Source organism: Ctenopharyngodon idella, chromosome 18, assembly GCF_019924925.1.
Source record: "Ctenopharyngodon idella isolate HZGC_01 chromosome 18, HZGC01, whole genome shotgun sequence".
Lineage (NCBI taxonomy): Eukaryota > Metazoa > Chordata > Actinopteri > Cypriniformes > Xenocyprididae > Ctenopharyngodon > Ctenopharyngodon idella.
In genome coordinates this window covers 23,087,723-23,105,631 of record NC_067237.1, presented here as the reverse complement: position 1 = coordinate 23,105,631, position 17,909 = coordinate 23,087,723, and the positions used below count along the sequence as shown (strand labels likewise).

The 17,909-nt window shown below is 37.5% G+C and overlaps 1 protein-coding gene across 3 annotated transcripts in view; it reads right to left on the bottom strand.

Moving 5' to 3' along the window:
* megf11 (multiple EGF-like-domains 11) overlaps positions 1 to 17,909 on the bottom strand; it is a 128,306-nt gene that overhangs the window by 90,355 nt on the left and 20,042 nt on the right. For all 3 annotated transcript variants that reach the window (XM_051869893.1, XM_051869896.1, XM_051869895.1), the window contains exons 2-5: positions 13,531 to 13,658; positions 8,573 to 8,696; positions 3,746 to 3,847; positions 3,116 to 3,216 (exon numbers count right to left, since the gene is read on the bottom strand). In XM_051869893.1, coding sequence (XP_051725853.1) covers positions 3,116 to 3,216; positions 3,746 to 3,847; positions 8,573 to 8,688 — 319 coding nt within the window. In that variant the 5' untranslated portion in view covers positions 8,689 to 8,696; positions 13,531 to 13,658. The remainder of the gene's footprint in view (positions 1 to 3,115; positions 3,217 to 3,745; positions 3,848 to 8,572; positions 8,697 to 13,530; positions 13,659 to 17,909) is intronic.

Below are 17,909 nucleotides of genomic sequence, written 5' to 3'. Positions count from 1 at the left end.
CCACCAGACAATGTCAAAACTGATCCCTATCCCAGCTGCACCTAATCCCATGGTTGTTAGCAGTGCCTTCAGGCTACAGACAGAGCTGGACAAAATCCCACTCAATAAGGACAGAAACATGAGATCAACTTTATCTTCAACAGACCATGGTCACTCGCAATCAGCCATAAAAAAAATTCTTGTTACTAAAGGTCATTGTTGAAACCTCTTTCTTTCTACAATGACCTTTAGTAACGAAAGAACAACATCTGGTGAACAAGCTGTTAATTTCCATGAGGGTTACAATCAATGTCTTTTTTTTTTTTTTCTTTTGGCTCTTATTGTTCACCATTCTAATTTTCATCTGAATAAACCATTAATTTGCATTAGTATAATTAGTACAGGAATAGTTAACACCAAAACAAAAAATTTAATATTCAACTACTCTCGCTCATGTTGTTCTTAACCTTTATTTATTTTCTTTCTTCTGTGCAATTCAAAAAGAAAAAATGTGAAGAATGTTTATGTTTCTTTTCTCCACAATGAAAGTGAATGGGGATTAGGGGATCTCATGTTTCAAATAAATAAATAAATACATTTATTTTATATTATTATATTATATGTAAGCAATAAGGTACAAGAGGCTGTGCTGTATCGTGAATAAGTCACGGCGTTGTTAGGCATGACCCTTCAGCCGTGACTTATTCACGATACAGCACTAGCCTCAAGTACCTTATTGCTTTTATAAAACAGTTGCCACACAATACAAATATTAAAGCCAAAAAATATGTATCAATGCAACTTTCATGAAGTAAAATCACTAAAAGCCTTCCTTCCACCGGAAAAAATAGTCCCTGACCATGAACAGCAACAGAAGTTACATTATTACGCCATTAGATGGCCGCAAAGACTGTCTTTATGAGTGTGTCAGTCAGTAGCGAAGACTTTTACATTGAAAAGACTGAATTGTTGTGAACACAGAACAAGACGCAACTGACAAATGCTTTGACTAGCGCTGTCAGTCACGGGAAAACCCCTTAACTGTTAAAAGGACAGGATAATACATTGGACATTTAAACAGATTTTTTATTATGAACATACTGTAGGACTGACCTGAAGGAAAATGCTAAATCTGAATGCAGGTAATAAACTCGTTCAATCGATCTCTTTCTCACAATAGTCTTCTACATAATACAGTAAGCTTCAATGAACAATATCAATTGAGAACATACAGTTTTTGTGTAGTGATACACAGAACCGTTGGGTGAAGCGGTCATAGCCGTGTTTTATCGTGAATAAAACACAGCTATTGACAAAATCAATCAAAATCAAGGACAGGAACTAATCGTTTTATATTATATTATATTATAATATTAATCTCCAAGAAAGTACGAAAAAATAAAAGAAGGTTTAAATCATTACTCACAGAAAATTTACTTTCACTGCATGGAGAACAGCAGTTTGGACATTCTGCTACAAATAACTAATTTAACTGGCCTCAAAAAACTTGATGCTAAGTAAATAACAGAATTTCAGTTTATAGAAGAATTAATCCTTTCAAAGCTAAAAAGAGAAACAGTGTGAGCAAACATATCAATTAAATAACTGCTTGAAATATCAAATTGCTCAATACCTGCTGTCATGAGAGCAAGGTGTGAAACAGTAATATTAAAAATGTCCTTGGATCATAAAAAGTGTTTTCTGTTGTATATGTAAATGACTAAGCTTTCAAATCAAACTACAAAGACTGACAATGCCGGTTAGGTCCCTGTGACATGATGACAGCAAAACAGCTGCTGGGTCTCATGGCTCTTTCCATAGTAAAGTGGAAAATTCTTTTTGATATGGTGAAATTAAAATGAAAATTAATTATGAATTAGTGTGACTTCACATAACAGCATTGCAGGTTTGTAATCAGCATTTCAACCAACCACACCGTCTGTAGCTTATCCTCTTTTCTTCATATTATTGAACTGAAGTGAAGTTTTATGATTCCTGCAGAGTTGGATATCACAGCAGCCCACATCAGGACTTAATGTAGGCTGTTAATTCTGTTCATTCTCATTGGAGTCCTTTTAAAACGCACAGGCTGAAGCATTACATGACATTATGCTTATTAACGTCACAATGCTTTAAGAGTGGACATAGAGTTGGCACAGAATACATTTATCATATTCAGAGCCTAAATACATGACCACAGGTATAAATTTCATCAGCTTTTATGCAAACATACAGCAGTCAGTGCTACGAAGAAAAGCCATCCACCCAGGAACAGACATCGATCAGAAAGCCCGTTCCACCCTCTTGTTAATAATGCCGAGTAGCTGTGAGGACATCAAATCCCATTTGCTCTTAAGCTACGTGCGTTGATTTTTATCCCCTCCCTGGAGCTCGGTAAGACCGTCATTTACCTCATCACCTTGACACGGTCCTGTGCGAGGTCCTTTCACGCAGAGATTTTTGCATATTGTCAAACAACCGCTGAACCGTGCGAGCCAAAGGTCTGAGCTGACTGACAGGATTCGCTCACTTGTGATTAAAACACATTAAAGAATAATGAGTCTGGCCTACACAATAACCAATCCTGAGAAACAAAACACACATTTACAGTCTTGGCAGTGCAAAAAGACAATAAACTAGTATAAAAGCTGACATTTTTGACATTCACTGCTCATAAAATAATCACTAAATCTATCATTCAGACCACAGCAAGGGAAAGTTGTTATTTCCTTAATTAGCGTATTATCTCCAGAACGAGAGGAATTAGGACAATGTATTTGCAGTGAATCACTCAAGATTCTTTTTTCTAAAAAATGAGCGATAACTGAATGCTATTAACGCTGTTGTAATGGCGTACTGGCAGTGTTAGAACTGAATATATGAGAAAACCCAATATGAGTAGGACCAGTAATGAAAGGCACAAATTATGCCTGAAATATGCAGTTGCAAAAATGCCTTAAAGATGGCTGAGATTTTGATGAATGCCTCTGGAGGAAGGAGCGGGGTTCAAGGCTTAAGAGGACATCGCTCAGGCAGATGAATGCTTTTATTGTGCTCATAACCACTTGCAAGAAAGAGAAATTGAACTGTGCTGATTTAAGAGGAAATAAGCGAGCAAAATATTAAAGACACTCACGGACACACAAGTCTCCACTCTCAAAGTAGCCGGGACAGCACTGTGAACGGCGACGGTACATGGTCCTCACCCCGCGCCGATAAGCTGTCTTGTAGCTGGTTCTGTGATGGAAACACGTACACATACACACAAGAGAAAGCATGAACATCAATAACCTGGCAGGTGAACTCCACAAGAACAGACACAAGGACATTATGACATGCATCTGGCTACCGTTAGCTTTTCTATTTGTGTCTAATAATCCTAGCCAAGCACTAAAGGTGGAAAGGGGAGAAATAAACATAATTAAAGTGAGTTAAGGAAAAGTTTCTGTGCTTGTTGAAGGACATCTCGCCTCTGAATGCTACATTGCAGCATAGTGACTCATTGGGCCCACAGCTTTTAGCCGGGACACTGACGATAAAGTCTTTAATGCAGCAATTAAAACCAATGTAATGGCGGATGACAGTCAAACGGCCATTTCCATCCCGACTTTGACCACTACAATCACGGCTGGTAACATTAACACTCGGTGATAAAGACACTGGCACAGTGGCACCTTGATTTTTATGTGTCTAGTGGGAGAGTGCTCCTTGTTGCCATGGAGCTGAATTGTGACAACTCTAGATCAAAGGTCAGGGTCGTGCTCACCTGTGTCTGGTGCATTTAAACCAGTTGAGGATGTCGGTGCACCTGGTGTAGTAGATCTGGTCAAAAGGATGAGCATAGGACTCTTGAACAGTCACTGCGTAACTGAGAGGGAAAGACCAAGGAGAAATTTCAATATGAAGAAAAATACGATTTCAGTTTACATCTTGATTTTCTGTTTGTTGCATTTTAATTAGGTTTAATACTTTTTTTATATAATTAAATAATTATGTCAACCTGTTGCCTCCTTTGAAGTTTGCGGAGGTGAGGCCCCCCAAAAGGCCCCGGCCCCCTGGTTAAGAACCACTGGTTTAAAGGACACCAGAGATAGTTGTTATATAAGAAAGTACACAAGTGCACAATAAAATCACATTAAAGGGTTAGTTCACCCAAAAATGAAAATTATCCCATGATTTACTCACTCTCTCAATCCATCCTAGGTCTGTCTTCTTTCAGACAAACACAATCGGAGATATATTTAAAAATATCTTTGCTCTTCCAAGTTTTATAATGGTAGTGAAGGGGGGGCTAGATTTTGAAGCCCAAAAAAATTAATCCATCCATTATCAAAAATTTTGAAGCGAAGCGATGCATTTTTGTAAGAAAAATATCCATATTTAAAACATTATAAATTCAAATAACTAGCTTCCGGCGGACGACCGTACGCATACTGCACAAGTCGACTTACGCCAAATGAGTAACCCCCTGATGCGACACATGACGCAGGATGTAGGAGTATCGTAAGCTTAGACACCTCTAATAGAGCTGGGCAACAAAATCAAGCTCCTTTTCTCTTATATCAAAATCCTCCTTTCTCTTTAAAATTTCTCATTTTAGACTTTTAATTCATGACCGGTGTTTTGTTTTGCTCTATCCTCTGCACTTCCACGTTCTTCATTACGTGACACGTCAGGTCAGGGGTTACTCTTCCACCGCAAATCGATGCGTACAGCTGTTATTAGATAGTTATTATAGTTAATAAATTTTTAAATATAGATATTTTTCACAATCACAACTATTATAAAGCTTGGAGGAGCAAGGATATTTTTAAATATATCTCCGATTGTGTTCGTCTGAAAGGATAATTTTCATTTTTGGGTAAACTAATCCTTTAACATATATTAAGGTATAGGATCAATTAATAAAAGTAGATTTCACCCAAAACACAATTTTATTGGGGCATTTGGGAATTTTTTTAATGAAATTTAAATGTAACACCTGGCCCAATATATGGGTTGATACCTTGAACACATTTTTGCTGTTAAGTGCATATTTTTTTATTTATACACCTTTGCAGAAAAGCCTATAATTGGCTATAATTGGCCATGCAGTAAGACAACATAGCGGGGCTATTGTTCAAAATGTGTTACAGGAACTGTAAATTTGGGTCCTGGGTATTAGCAGTACAAAGTTTAGGCCTTTTTTTATTGTAATAAGGACATTTGCGTATTTGCATATACAGTAATAAACCTACCCTGAGAAATATTTACTGGAGTAAAATATGAAAACTTCCCTGGGGACTTTTACTTGAAATTGGCCAAATGTGATTACTGTATGTTTTGCAGAGAAACAAAGAATTTGCTGGTAATCAACTGCATTGTGAAGATACTGTAATCCAAGAAACAAAACCATAAAATACTCAAATGTAATATTCAGACAAGTATCAATCTATTTTGCTTAAGTTCAAAACAACTTGTTATCTTAACGCGACTAGCATAATATTTCCCTTCTAAAGCTACAGTAACTCAAGAAAAACAAGATGTCTTTTCACAATTTCCATGAAAAAACATTACAAATGTATTGCCAACAAAATGACATTAAAGCTCTGAAATATTCTCTTTCAGGGAACCAATGCTGAAACTCATTCATCTCTGCAGCCCTCTGTCCTCCTCTCTGCAGAGGCAATCACTCCTGCTTATTTGTCATAACTGATAACACCCTTTACAAATAATAATTTTTCAGGCAATAGGTTCAATCAAAACAGATTGTTCTGGTCAACTGAATGCTGTTCTGCCTGTTTTATTTTCACAACTTATATTTTCTCTCTCCCGACTCACACACACACACTCACACACACACACACACACACACACACACACACACACACACACACACTACAAGGTTAATAATAAGAACATCAATATTGTTCTGTGTGTTTAGTGACTGAACCTAATACCTGTAGGCAAGTGTAACCAGATCAACACTCCCAAACACAATCCTTTACATCCCTTCAACTTGTGCCATTAAAAGTGAATGCAGTCAATACAGGAACAAACAAATGTAGATCCTCTAAATCTCTGAGATAACAGAACAGAGCTGAAATACACATTGTGTGTGTTTTGTGACTGATCCATATAGCTTGTAACCACATCCTTTTTGTCATCCCATAAGGGGAAAAAGATTATCCAGTTGTACATTTTTATCAAGTATCCATTCAAGTATGATGTGCCATTAACACAACAAATGAAGCCATAATAATACTTCAATATGCAATATTCTGACAAGTATCCATTTTGAATAACATTTTATCTGAGACAACATACAATCACTGTTGGGGACTCACCTAACTAAGACATCTTGTCTATATTTTTCTATAGCTCATCTGTTTTCAAAATGGTGTAATTTTTTCCTAGTAATAAGCTATTTTTTTTCCAGCAAGTAGCTTGACAAAACACAGCAAAATCACATTTTCACATTCTATTGGCACTGTATAGATGGACACTTATCAGAAAAAAATACAGTACAGCTTTACAGCTGAGTGAACTAGGGGTGTAACGGTACATGTTATTGTCCCTAAACATATGATACGGACGTCACGGTTCGGTGCATGCAATCGGACGATGAATACAGTCAGTCACGGGCAATCCACGCTCCAATCCAGAAGGGGCCGCACAGTAGGGGCCGCGCTGTTTGCTAACCGCCACAACAGGAAAAAGAGCAGAAGGAGAACAGCGCATTATAGTTTAAGTAGAGCAAATTGTAACACTCCTAATGCACAAGTTTTATCTTTTATTATTCTATTAATTTTGTACTTTTATAACACGAGATGCTTTTCAGTTTTGTAGCTGATTGTGACCAAATACCTTTTGTGTTTGTAGCTGATTGTGACCAAATACCTTTTATGTTTTATCAGCCCCACAAAAAAATATGACCTATGCAAGAGTGCATTCTGTTTACTGCTCAGTGCTTGAGGAGGCTGTACTGTACCAACTAGGGGACTAAATGCCGCTAGGTGGAACAAACTGTGATTTGCACTACTGTCTGTTCAAAATAAAATAAAAAAAACCTAGCATTGTAGATTTGTTCCTTTGTCCAGTAACACTTAAACTTAGGGTCCAATTCTCACTATGAACTAGTTGCTTATTAGCATGCATATTACTAGGATATTGGCTGTTTATTAGTACTTATAAAGCAGATATTAATGCCTTATTCTACATGGCCATATTCTACATCCCATAATCCTACCCAATACCTAAACTTATTACTACTAACTATTAATAAGCATTAATTAGGAGTTTATTGAGGCAAAAGTCATAGTTAATAGTTACTTAATAGTGAGAATTGGACCCTAAACTAAAGTGTGACCATTTTTCCTATTGTACCGAAACTGTAACAAACCGTGACCCCTAAAACCAAGGTGCATACCAAGCCATGACTTCTTTGTACCATTACACCCCTAGAGTGAATCGAGCCAGTGATCAAATGCACTCTTAAACAGTCCTCTCTGTCAGATGTAGCATTGGAAAGTGAATCAGTTTGTTTGGACTGTTCAAAATCATTAACCGATTCTAAACAATTCACCAATTCTAGCCCCACCAAATATAAAACGAAATGCTCATTGCTATGTATTTGACTCAGTTACGTAAATTCAGATATATTCAAGTTTTATAAGTTGTATTTATTGTAAATATATAATTTCAAGTTGGATGCAGTAATCCTAACTGAGATCATAGTTCATAGTTTATAGGTCATAGTTTATAGTTTAGCAAGCTACTTTTTTTTAAAATAGTAGGTGGCCTGTGAACAGTATCACAACATTGTTTTTAAATGGTTTAAATTATAATAATTATAATACTTACTATTAATTATTATTATTAGTAGTAGTATTACCTTTTCACATTTCCAGGGTTCTCACAAGTGGAAGTCGTCATAGTTGAGTAAACCGCTATAGTGGTGAATGGAAACTACAACAAATATATTTTTGCGTTCCCATCTGCTCCAATAGCTAAAGAAAACAATTACAATAATGTTTCTATGACTTTCCAAAGGAGGAAAAAATCATTGAGAGATTTATTATGGTAGTCAGAAGAAAGAAAGATTTTTCTGCTGTCAAATTTGCTGTCACTCCCTCAAGTGTTGTGTTAGAAACACCCAAAATGCAGCATTACATTTTTTTCCTAGAATTTAATGCCAAGGTAATATAACACAAACGTATAGTGTTATAAATGTACATTACATTTTTTTAATGGAAATATAAAAAAACTTTGCTAGATTTACAATGTTAATAACTGTGGAAACGCGTCAGCACAGTCTGTGAAAAGGGTCAATTATTAGATAATATTATTATTTATAAGTACCCACACACTGTGCAGTTTATGTGCATTAAATAAATAATTGTATTAATTAACTTTAATTTTAAAAACCACCACAACCCATTATAACTCAAACAAATCACACAGGCATAAATCACTGCTCTGTTAAATTTCAATCCTCTTTTGACCAAAACATCGTTCTGGCATGTCGGAGAGGCATAACTACGCTGTGTGAATCCTGCAATGGAGAAATGGAAGGTAAAACGGAGTTTAACACAGGAGAGTGCCCCTCTCTCACCTCTCCCAGTGACTGCAGACATTGGGGTCATCTGGGTTGAGGCTCCATGCGCAGATAATGAGGCCCAGAACAGCCAGCACAGGCAGGGCTAATGGGTAGGCCCGTACCGGCCCCATGACTCCTCCTGAGAGAATGAGAGTGAGAAAAAGAGAGAGAGAGAGTGAGAGAGAAAGACAAGGACACTTTTTGTCCTTTATCATTCTTATAAATTGGAGCCCTTGGATCATACTTGGAAGTACAGTGAAAAGAGATTACTTTTTAAGAACAATATCAATAAATGTTACAGGAATTCGGTATGCATGTGTCTTTATTTTCAGTTGACTGAAATGGGTCAACAGCCAATGACAACTACAAAGCGTGGTGGCAGATGGCTGATATAATGGTGTGATAGAGACTAATACAATTTAATTAAAACAAATGAGATGTATACAAACACTTAAATGGAAATTTTTAACACAATATTTACTTAATCTCAAAATGTCCAAATATTGTGCGCTTCATCCGTCTGATTGATACGTCAGTCTTTATGCACCTTATATTCACACATACTTGTGTGAGTGTGTGTGTTCTGTATCACTTAGCTCAGGATATTAGTTCCATGACAGTGATGAAGGACTATTTAAGACCACACAGGGTGAACCGTTTGTTTAAACTGTCAAGATATTTCATTAGACACATGATGGGAGATGAGCATGTGTGTAATGAATTGACATGACAGAGACAAATTTAGAAGGGCACGTGAATGACACACTGCACAAGCATGGGTCGGCGAAGCGTGAAAGCACTGATTATGTTAAACTGCAGGGGGTATTGTAGAAGGACACAAGAACAACAGTTTGCTTGATTCTTGCAACTCTCCATTATCTACCTCATCAGGACGAACCACAATTACAACCACTAACATCCTGGTGAGGTTTAAACGTGCCTGTTTTTAGTATGCAAACCAATAAACACATACATACTTTATTTGGACTGTATACCTGATCTGTTAACGCCATTTAATGATTTGCATGACATGTCTAATAACATTGGCTTCACTTACTTGCCAATTTAAGACCACTGAAAGGTGTCTGCAGGTCATTCACATGTGAGAGAAAATCAATATCGATTTCACTTCCACTATATAGCAGTCCATTTAAAGGCAGAGACTGAAGTCGAGTTCATTTCTGTAAAAAGGTGAATTTACATGGTCACCTTTTAAAGGTTTCATATCATTCCACACTAGGACTGCAGCTGTAAGACATCGACAGTAACAGCATTGTTATGATGTTCTGTTCAGCTGTACAAACAGCTGTTCCCTAGTGAATCACTAAAATGTCAGCTTGAATGTTTGAAGTTAAAATGATGAACACTGGTTTCATTCATATCCCTAGGTAGGTGGACATGTACATCTTTACATGTTTGTACAGGCTTTGAAATGTACAATATCAGTGTACTGACAGCATTTTAAGCATGTACTACTTAAGGGATATAAAATCTTTATGAATCAAATCCACCAATGACTGGGCAGAACTGGAATTGCAAGAACCTTTACACTTAGACACAACCCTATAGCAGGTAAGTTTAGAAACTTTGTCTAAAGGCCCGTATAATAACAATTATATTAGAGTCCACGTCAGCGGATGATATCGTTCTGTTTCTAAGCGCGTGCTGCCGCTTTTAAAGGTGCAGTAAGTGGTATTTGAACTACGCTGTTGGACATTGTTGATATTTGAAATCAACCCAAACAAACACACCCCTCTCTTCATTGCTCCGCCTCCAAAACTCACACTCCAATACTAACCACCCTGCTCCAAGTCGGTCTCAAACCCCGGCCCGATCGCTGCTGGCATGCGAGGCGAATGCGCTACCAATGACACTAAACACCACATTCTCTATCGGCCATCAGTGCGCAGTGGTTTACCTGCAGAACTCTCACTATCTGGCCGCTGTTACACACGCAATGCGAGCGGATGTCTGTTTATCACAGCTGACGCGCAACAAAATGCTGTTAAATAAAGTGCAGTTGATGAACGAATGACAAGGAAGCACAAAAAATGAACATGCAGTACACAAGAGTAAATACAAAGTGTTCGTTGTTAGTCGCAAACAACACAGCAGCTCCAGCTCAAAACCCAGTGTACTCGCATGATAAGCGGGATCAAAGCAGTTTTCAGGCCTTCCCTCTTAGCTCTCTCTAGCGCTGGAAAGCTTTTCTAATATAACCGGGTCCTAAAGCACTTGCCCAGGCATAAACCTTCATTCCAGTGATATTCTTTTGAGCTCCTTTGTATTGTGTCCCATTTCTCGTTCTGCAGTTTTTTTTTCAAATCTCCCTCTTGCTCGTTCTCTCTCCTCGACTGTCATACGCCCCCTGATGCTGATTGGTTAGACGTTTGTTGTTGAACTTGGCCCGACTAACTTCCAAACAGTGGATTTGAAATATCACTGAGTCCCCCTTTAATGATCAAGCTCTTTAAAGCAGGATGGATTCTGATTGGCTGTCAATCATTTTATCGTAAATAAGCTGGAAAAAAACATTCTGAAAGTGATTACACTGATATCATTTCTATGTTCTGTTATTGTTATGATTGTGGTGTGGACTCTGCTGTTCTTTTATTTTTAGAATGATTTTTAGAACTATACATTTTATTGTTATCATTATAGTTAGGCCCTGCCCACACAAAATGCAGGTATTTTCAAAACGCAGTTTTTTCTATGCAGCTTGGCCGTTCGTCCACACGCAAACACAGTAACCGGTAATTGAAACTGAACTTTTTTGAAAACTCCGGCCAGGGTGAAGATTTTTAGAAACTCCGGTTACAGCGTTGTCGTGTAGACGGTGAAACCTGAGATTTTGGCCAGTGACATCGGAGTGTGCGCTGTTATTTCCTTTGTTTGACGTCAGATTGTGCACCGCTATATTACGTGAGGCGAGTCTGTGCAATGAAGGACGTAGCCAAAATATTTTTGCTAATAACTGTGCTAACAGGGCTTGTAACATGTATACACATACATGCACAGTTCTCCCATTATATTCCTGAACAGAGGCGTCAGAATGCAATACTACGCAGGTAACTGCTTATGACAATGGTTTTTTTTTTACTTTGAATGAATATGTCTTATTGTATTGTTCTGGTGTGTGGAAATTAATAATAATAATAATAATAGTAATAAAACGTCAATGTTGTTAGCCTACCTGAACTGGTAATAAACTTTTTCTTCTAAGCTTCTGGCTTTTGACAGCGCTTCATAGCGTGTTTTTGTGTTTTCATGTGGATGGAGATTTTTTTAAAACCGTGCGTGTGTGGACGCAATTTTTTTTTTTAAACAGTGGAGAAAAAACTCAGTTTATAAAAACACCCATGTACGTGTGGACTAGGCCTTATTGTCTTTGTTGTGAACGGGCCTTAATGCCTCTTTAATAACAAATTCATTCATAAAATCGAAATGGAACCAAGAGACACTGTTGACGTTGTATTCATTTACTGACCTGTGGGTGTTTCTGTGCTGTCACAGTGGTTCTAAAAAAGTATTTAGAAATCACACAGAACAGAATGAACAATATTTGTATATTTTTAAATTTGTTCCTATGCAAAATTTAGTTTTAGATGCTGTACAGTGATATTGTGCATTTCAGTCTGCAGAAACACATACGAATACTAAAGTGATCACGGCAACTGATCAGTGAACCTACATTACCATATAAAAGTTTCTATGTTTGTCAGTAAGATTTTATTTTAAAGAAATTAATACTTTTATTCAGAAAGGATGCACTAAATTGATCAAAAGTGACAGTAAAGACATTTACAATGTTACAAAATATTTCTATTAAAAAAAAAAAGATGTTCTTTTGAACTTTCTAAATCATGATTTTCCACAAAAACTGTCTCATTTCCCCTGTTTTGTGTTCAAGGACTCTTATGTTGAAGTGTATTCTATGTTCCTATTGTTCTGCTGTTTCACTACTTGTGTTTAGTTCCTGTTTGCTTTTGTTTTCTGCCTTGTTTGTCTCCATAGCTATTGATTACCCTCACCTGTTCCTTGTTAGCCCCGTTTTATTATTATTGTTTCAGTAGTCTGTGGTCGGTCGTGGTCTGTACCACATTGTAAAGCTTTTGTGTTTGTCTTCATCTGCCTTGTCTGGATTTGTGTTTCTCGCCTCGATTTGTGCCTTGTTTGGATTTCTGCCTTCTGCAATTAGGTCCTTGCCTTACCTCTTCCTTGCGCATCCGCAACAAAAATAAGCACAACTGTTCTTAACATTCATAATAAAAAGAAATGTGAGCTACAAATCAGCATATTACGATGATTTCTGAAGGATCATGTGACACTGAAGATGTGACACTGGAGTAATGGCTGCTGAGAATTCAGCCTTGCCATCACAGGAATATTAAATTTTAAAATACATTAAAAGCCTCTGCGAGCATAAAAGACTCAACAACCTCAAACTTTTGAAAAGTAGTGTACATTGAAACTAAATCTAAAGGTTATACCAGATCCTTAAGGTAACAACTGTGCAATGATAGAGATCAATTTTAAAGCATTGACAACACTAAGTGACGTCCAAAATACAGTAGTAAATGTAAAATGTCTGGTATATAGATGGCAAAAGCAATAAGTTTTAAAGGATGATCAGGCCATTTCTTCAGAAATGAATTCCATGCATTATGAATCACTGATTTGCACCATAAGATCACTTGGCCTTTAATCAAAATGCATCTGCGGCTCTGTGTTATCCCCATAGACTTGCGGTGGTTCTCAAGCATGAAAAAGATTGTACTTTTGTCATGGCTTTAAGTAGGAGTACCATAATGAGGCATCTGACATCAAATTATTCTGTGCTTCCTCTTGAAGTGCAGGTGACTCTAATGAACACTGATTTCTAAGAATTAAAGCTGCGTGGACCTGACTGGCATAATGCTGATTGCAAACGAGGAGAGACAGGAGCAAAGGCGATGGATCCCGGTTGGACTCACCTCAGACCACGGGCTGCAGTCCCTGGAGATGTCTGGAAGATCACTGCTCGCCTGAACCAGACAACCAGACACAGAAGAGCTGGAGACCAGACAGTCCGATAATCAGACTCAAAGCAAAGAGAGGGCACCTGGGTATTGAGAAAGAGAGAGAAGAAACAGTTAGTGTTCAACTTCAGAACAAGAGAGCACAAGAGAGCAGGGAAGAGGTCTAAACGGCAAAAGAGAATAAAGATTGAGAAAAAGGGACTCTCAGGAAAGGGACTCGAGCATTAGGAGCTCCCCAATGCAACAGCTGCTAAATCCCAAATATTAAATCTAAACCACACCTCCTGTTTGGAGGGGATGAAACATCAAGCTCATTCGCCTCCTGCTAACACACAAGGGTGAGAGCTTACATTACCTTAAGGAGCATAGAGTGTCAAAGCCTCTTATCGCTCCACAAGCGCCACGAGAGCTTTCTCAACAATAGCAAAGGAGAACAAGCTATTCACGGCCATTAACGACACAATGACAAGTACCGCCGTGCCGACAGCTCGGGTCTAACTAGGGGCTTCGTATTCCTCAGCCTCATTACGCAGATCTTCATTATGCCTGCGTCAGGCCGTGGGTCATCTACGTGGGGTTCAAGACTAGATGAGAAAAATAACACTGCGGGTGCAAACAAAAGATGTAGTTTCCTCTCTGTCATCGTGATTCATTATTTATTCTCCTTCTCCTTCAGATGCAGAAGAGGCCGGGCAGAAAGCCGCAGGCGAGGACACAGAGTGGAACAAGAGCAGGAAGATGAGCTCGAAGCACACTGGAGGGGACAGGCTGTCTGGAAGTGACCTCTTCCACCACTTTTCTGTCTACATGCTGAAAAGTTCAGCAATCAGACACTAAAGCTACTGGGTCTTGTTTGTCCGTCTAAGTTCTCTGTGGAGCACTACAGTGAGACACCAGCAGTTTGAAGATACTAAGATGTGACGGAGGTGCAATAATACACCACTCTGTATCGCTGCTCATAGCCTGCTCATGTTCTGTTGGATTTACATAAGATGTATTCCTTAGAATCCCGAGGGGAAATTCTATGAACGAATGATACTCTGAATTCTTCTGTTTATTAGTGGCAACAAGCCTAAGGGTGCAAAATGGGATTGCATATATTACCCCAATGAGGCCCTCAGTGTGGAATGTATAGGCACATCACTGGACTCATTACAGAACATAATGAAGTGTGTAATTGAAAGCTAACTGAATGAAAGGTGAGAGTTGGATTGAACCGAAAGTTTAATTTCCATTTGAAAGAAGCTAACTCTGTAAATAATACAAATGAATACTGTAGCATGACTGTATCTTGTTATCACAAGGCAAATCACCAATAAATGTAAATTTTTGTCATCACAGTGTTAATTTGATTGAACCATTAATTAGGGATAAACATTTTTTCTTTTGTCAAATCAACTTCAATAATTAATGCGGTTCAGATAACATTTCAATATTTTGGGTTTCTTTTGATTAAACCTATCGCCTTCATTGTATTAACTCAAATTTTTAATTTCATTGAACTCAAAATATTAAGGCAACCAGGTAACTTACTTTGAGTTAAACCAACAATTATTTTTTATATTGTGATCCTTCAGAAATCTTTCTAATATGTTGATATGGTGCTCAAGAAACATTTCTTCTTATTATTAATGTTAAAAACAGTTTTGCTGTTTAATATACATTTGTTTTGATTGCTGTTTAATGTTTGCTGTTTAATTAAAACTGTGATATATTTTTCCAGGATTTTTTTAATGAATAGAAAGTTCAAAAGAACAACATTTATTTTTCTGTCACTCTTGATAAATTTAATGCACCCTTGCTGAATAAAAGTATTAATTTCTTTTAAAAAATCATACTGACCACAAACTTTCAAACCTTATAGGTTATAAGACAACAATTGGTATTGATTTTAATTGATACATTTCATCCAACATTCAATATTTAATCATGCATTCTCATTTCTCATTACTTTCATTCATAATGTACCTACGGCACATTTTGATGTTGTGATGCCTAAATTCACTTCTAGCATCTAAAATGACTCATTTTTGATTTTACCATTTTATTTATATTTACATAAAATGGTATAGAATTTGTCGATAATCAGTCATAACATGACAATAATTAATTGGCTTATAGTATCGGTATTTTAATATTGTGCCTCTCTAATATTAGTGACCTAGTATTTGTTTAAAACGTTACACCTCCATCACACTTCAAAATTAATGTTTGAATAAAACCTTTCAGACAAACAGCTTAGTGTTATTAAAATGACAAAATGCATTAAGCTCTGTTCTGCTGCCCTGTATTTCAACGGTTGTAGTAATACATGACAACCATGAGACAAATGGGTAACTAAAAGTATTTCACCCGAGACTGTGACTCTGAAATATGAAGCCATACCATTTTACTTCTCATTAATGAGTCTGTGCACAGAGAACAATAACCTAAAACTCAGATCAATATGGTGTGCCAGAGTGTGTATTTGTTGTCTCCTCTGCCTGCCTGACATTCACAATAGGAACAGCATGTTTCATTGTCTCCAATTCACACACTAGTGATCCTGTTCATAAAACTCAAACTCCCTTTTGGCTTCTTTTATCCTGCTGCACTTATTTTGGGATTTGAGATACAACATTGCAATTGTCTGTCTTCATAGACCTGTATGTAAATAATAAAAAGTGCCAGGTTATATTACTCTGTGTCCAGACTCTTGTAAGGAAAAGGGTACTTTAAAATACTCAAACCAACTCTGTATTCCAACCTTGTCAACCAAAGGAGACATTGACATGATTCAGGACATGCACGTATTAGAGCTCAGTGCAATTAACCGACCAATTCCCTGATCCCCCTGCATCTGAGACCCTCTGTGAGTGATGTTATGGGTCTGCTGGCAGCTCTCACAACGATAAAGTAAAATCAACCCATCTACTCAAGACAGGAGTCATGACCGCATCTTAAGTTTATGTCAGCATGTGTCACCATGCTATGGTTATTTATTTTTGTCTTCATTTAGGAGAAGCTACTGACCATTTACATATAATCATCTAGAAACTGAAGTGATTGCTTATGTTAGAGTGAAGACTCAGATTAGAACTACTTAGTGATACTTACCGTGAGAATTTCAGTAGTGTTTGATTTTATATACCGCATAATAGGACTGCTTCCTAATATTTGACTAATCGTTAGTCAACTAGAAGAGGCTTAGTCGACCAAAAATTTTATTAGTCGGTTAGTCACAGAAAAAAAAAACTTGTGGTGAAGTCATGCAGTCCTTGAGGGGCAGATCGTAATGACGATCTCAAATATGGCTTATCAGTTGAAACATGTAAGTAGTAGCAACTTTACATGGCTGCTCGCTCTAACATTAACCTAGATAAATGTGCGCTATTATTAAGTTTTTGTGCGGAGTGTGGAAGCTAAAGTATAGCGCATTCACTGCATGACATCTCTTGCATTTTTTCGATAACAGCGGAAACAACTTAAAATACTCCATCATTTTTTGTAATACAGATAAGAGTAATACATCATTCGAAACTGTAAAAGAAGTAAGAAAATTGTGCATTTGTAAAATAAAGAAAACAAACAGGATGCCCTTTCTGCCATCTCGGTCTCTGTGAACTTGAGCGTGTTAAAAACTCACATACATAACAAATATATCTATAGAAAGTTTGAAATGTCAAGCGATTGTCAACCAACTCATATTCTCAGATTATTTAATCCATATGAAACATGCATATAGGCGCGTCCACTACCGCGGAGATGACGAGTCAGCATCATCGACAAACATTATTAATAAATTATTAAAATGTTTAAACAGCCTCCTTGATGTTTTTTCAAGACACATTCAGCACTTTGAGCACTGTTGAGCAGATTCGTAAACACCTCTGATTGGCCTTTGTGTTCACACACTCATCAGATATGTCTGTGATTGGCTACAATGATCAACGCACGGGAGCATCTGAAAGCACATGGAAGTGTTTGAATTTGAAAGCGGGAGTGGGTGACTGTTTTCAAATCCTCCTGTGTGTATCTGTGTAAGCGCTCGGTGAAGAGCATCATGTTTTTGAAGCGTTGATCATTATAGCCAATCACAGACATTTCTGATGAGCGCGGAACACAATGGCCAATCAGAGATGTTTACGAATGCGCTCATTATGCTGCTTGATATTGCTTCTTTAGCTTTAAATATAATAATATAACTTCTTAGCTCATATTAAGAATTCACAAATTCGCCTGCCCATAACAGTCTGAATGGTTAATGGTAAAACAAACTTGGCTTGCTGTCCTCGAAGGAGGCTCGAACCCGAGGCTCGGCTCGAACTCCGAGCTAAATCCCCCTATAACAGTAC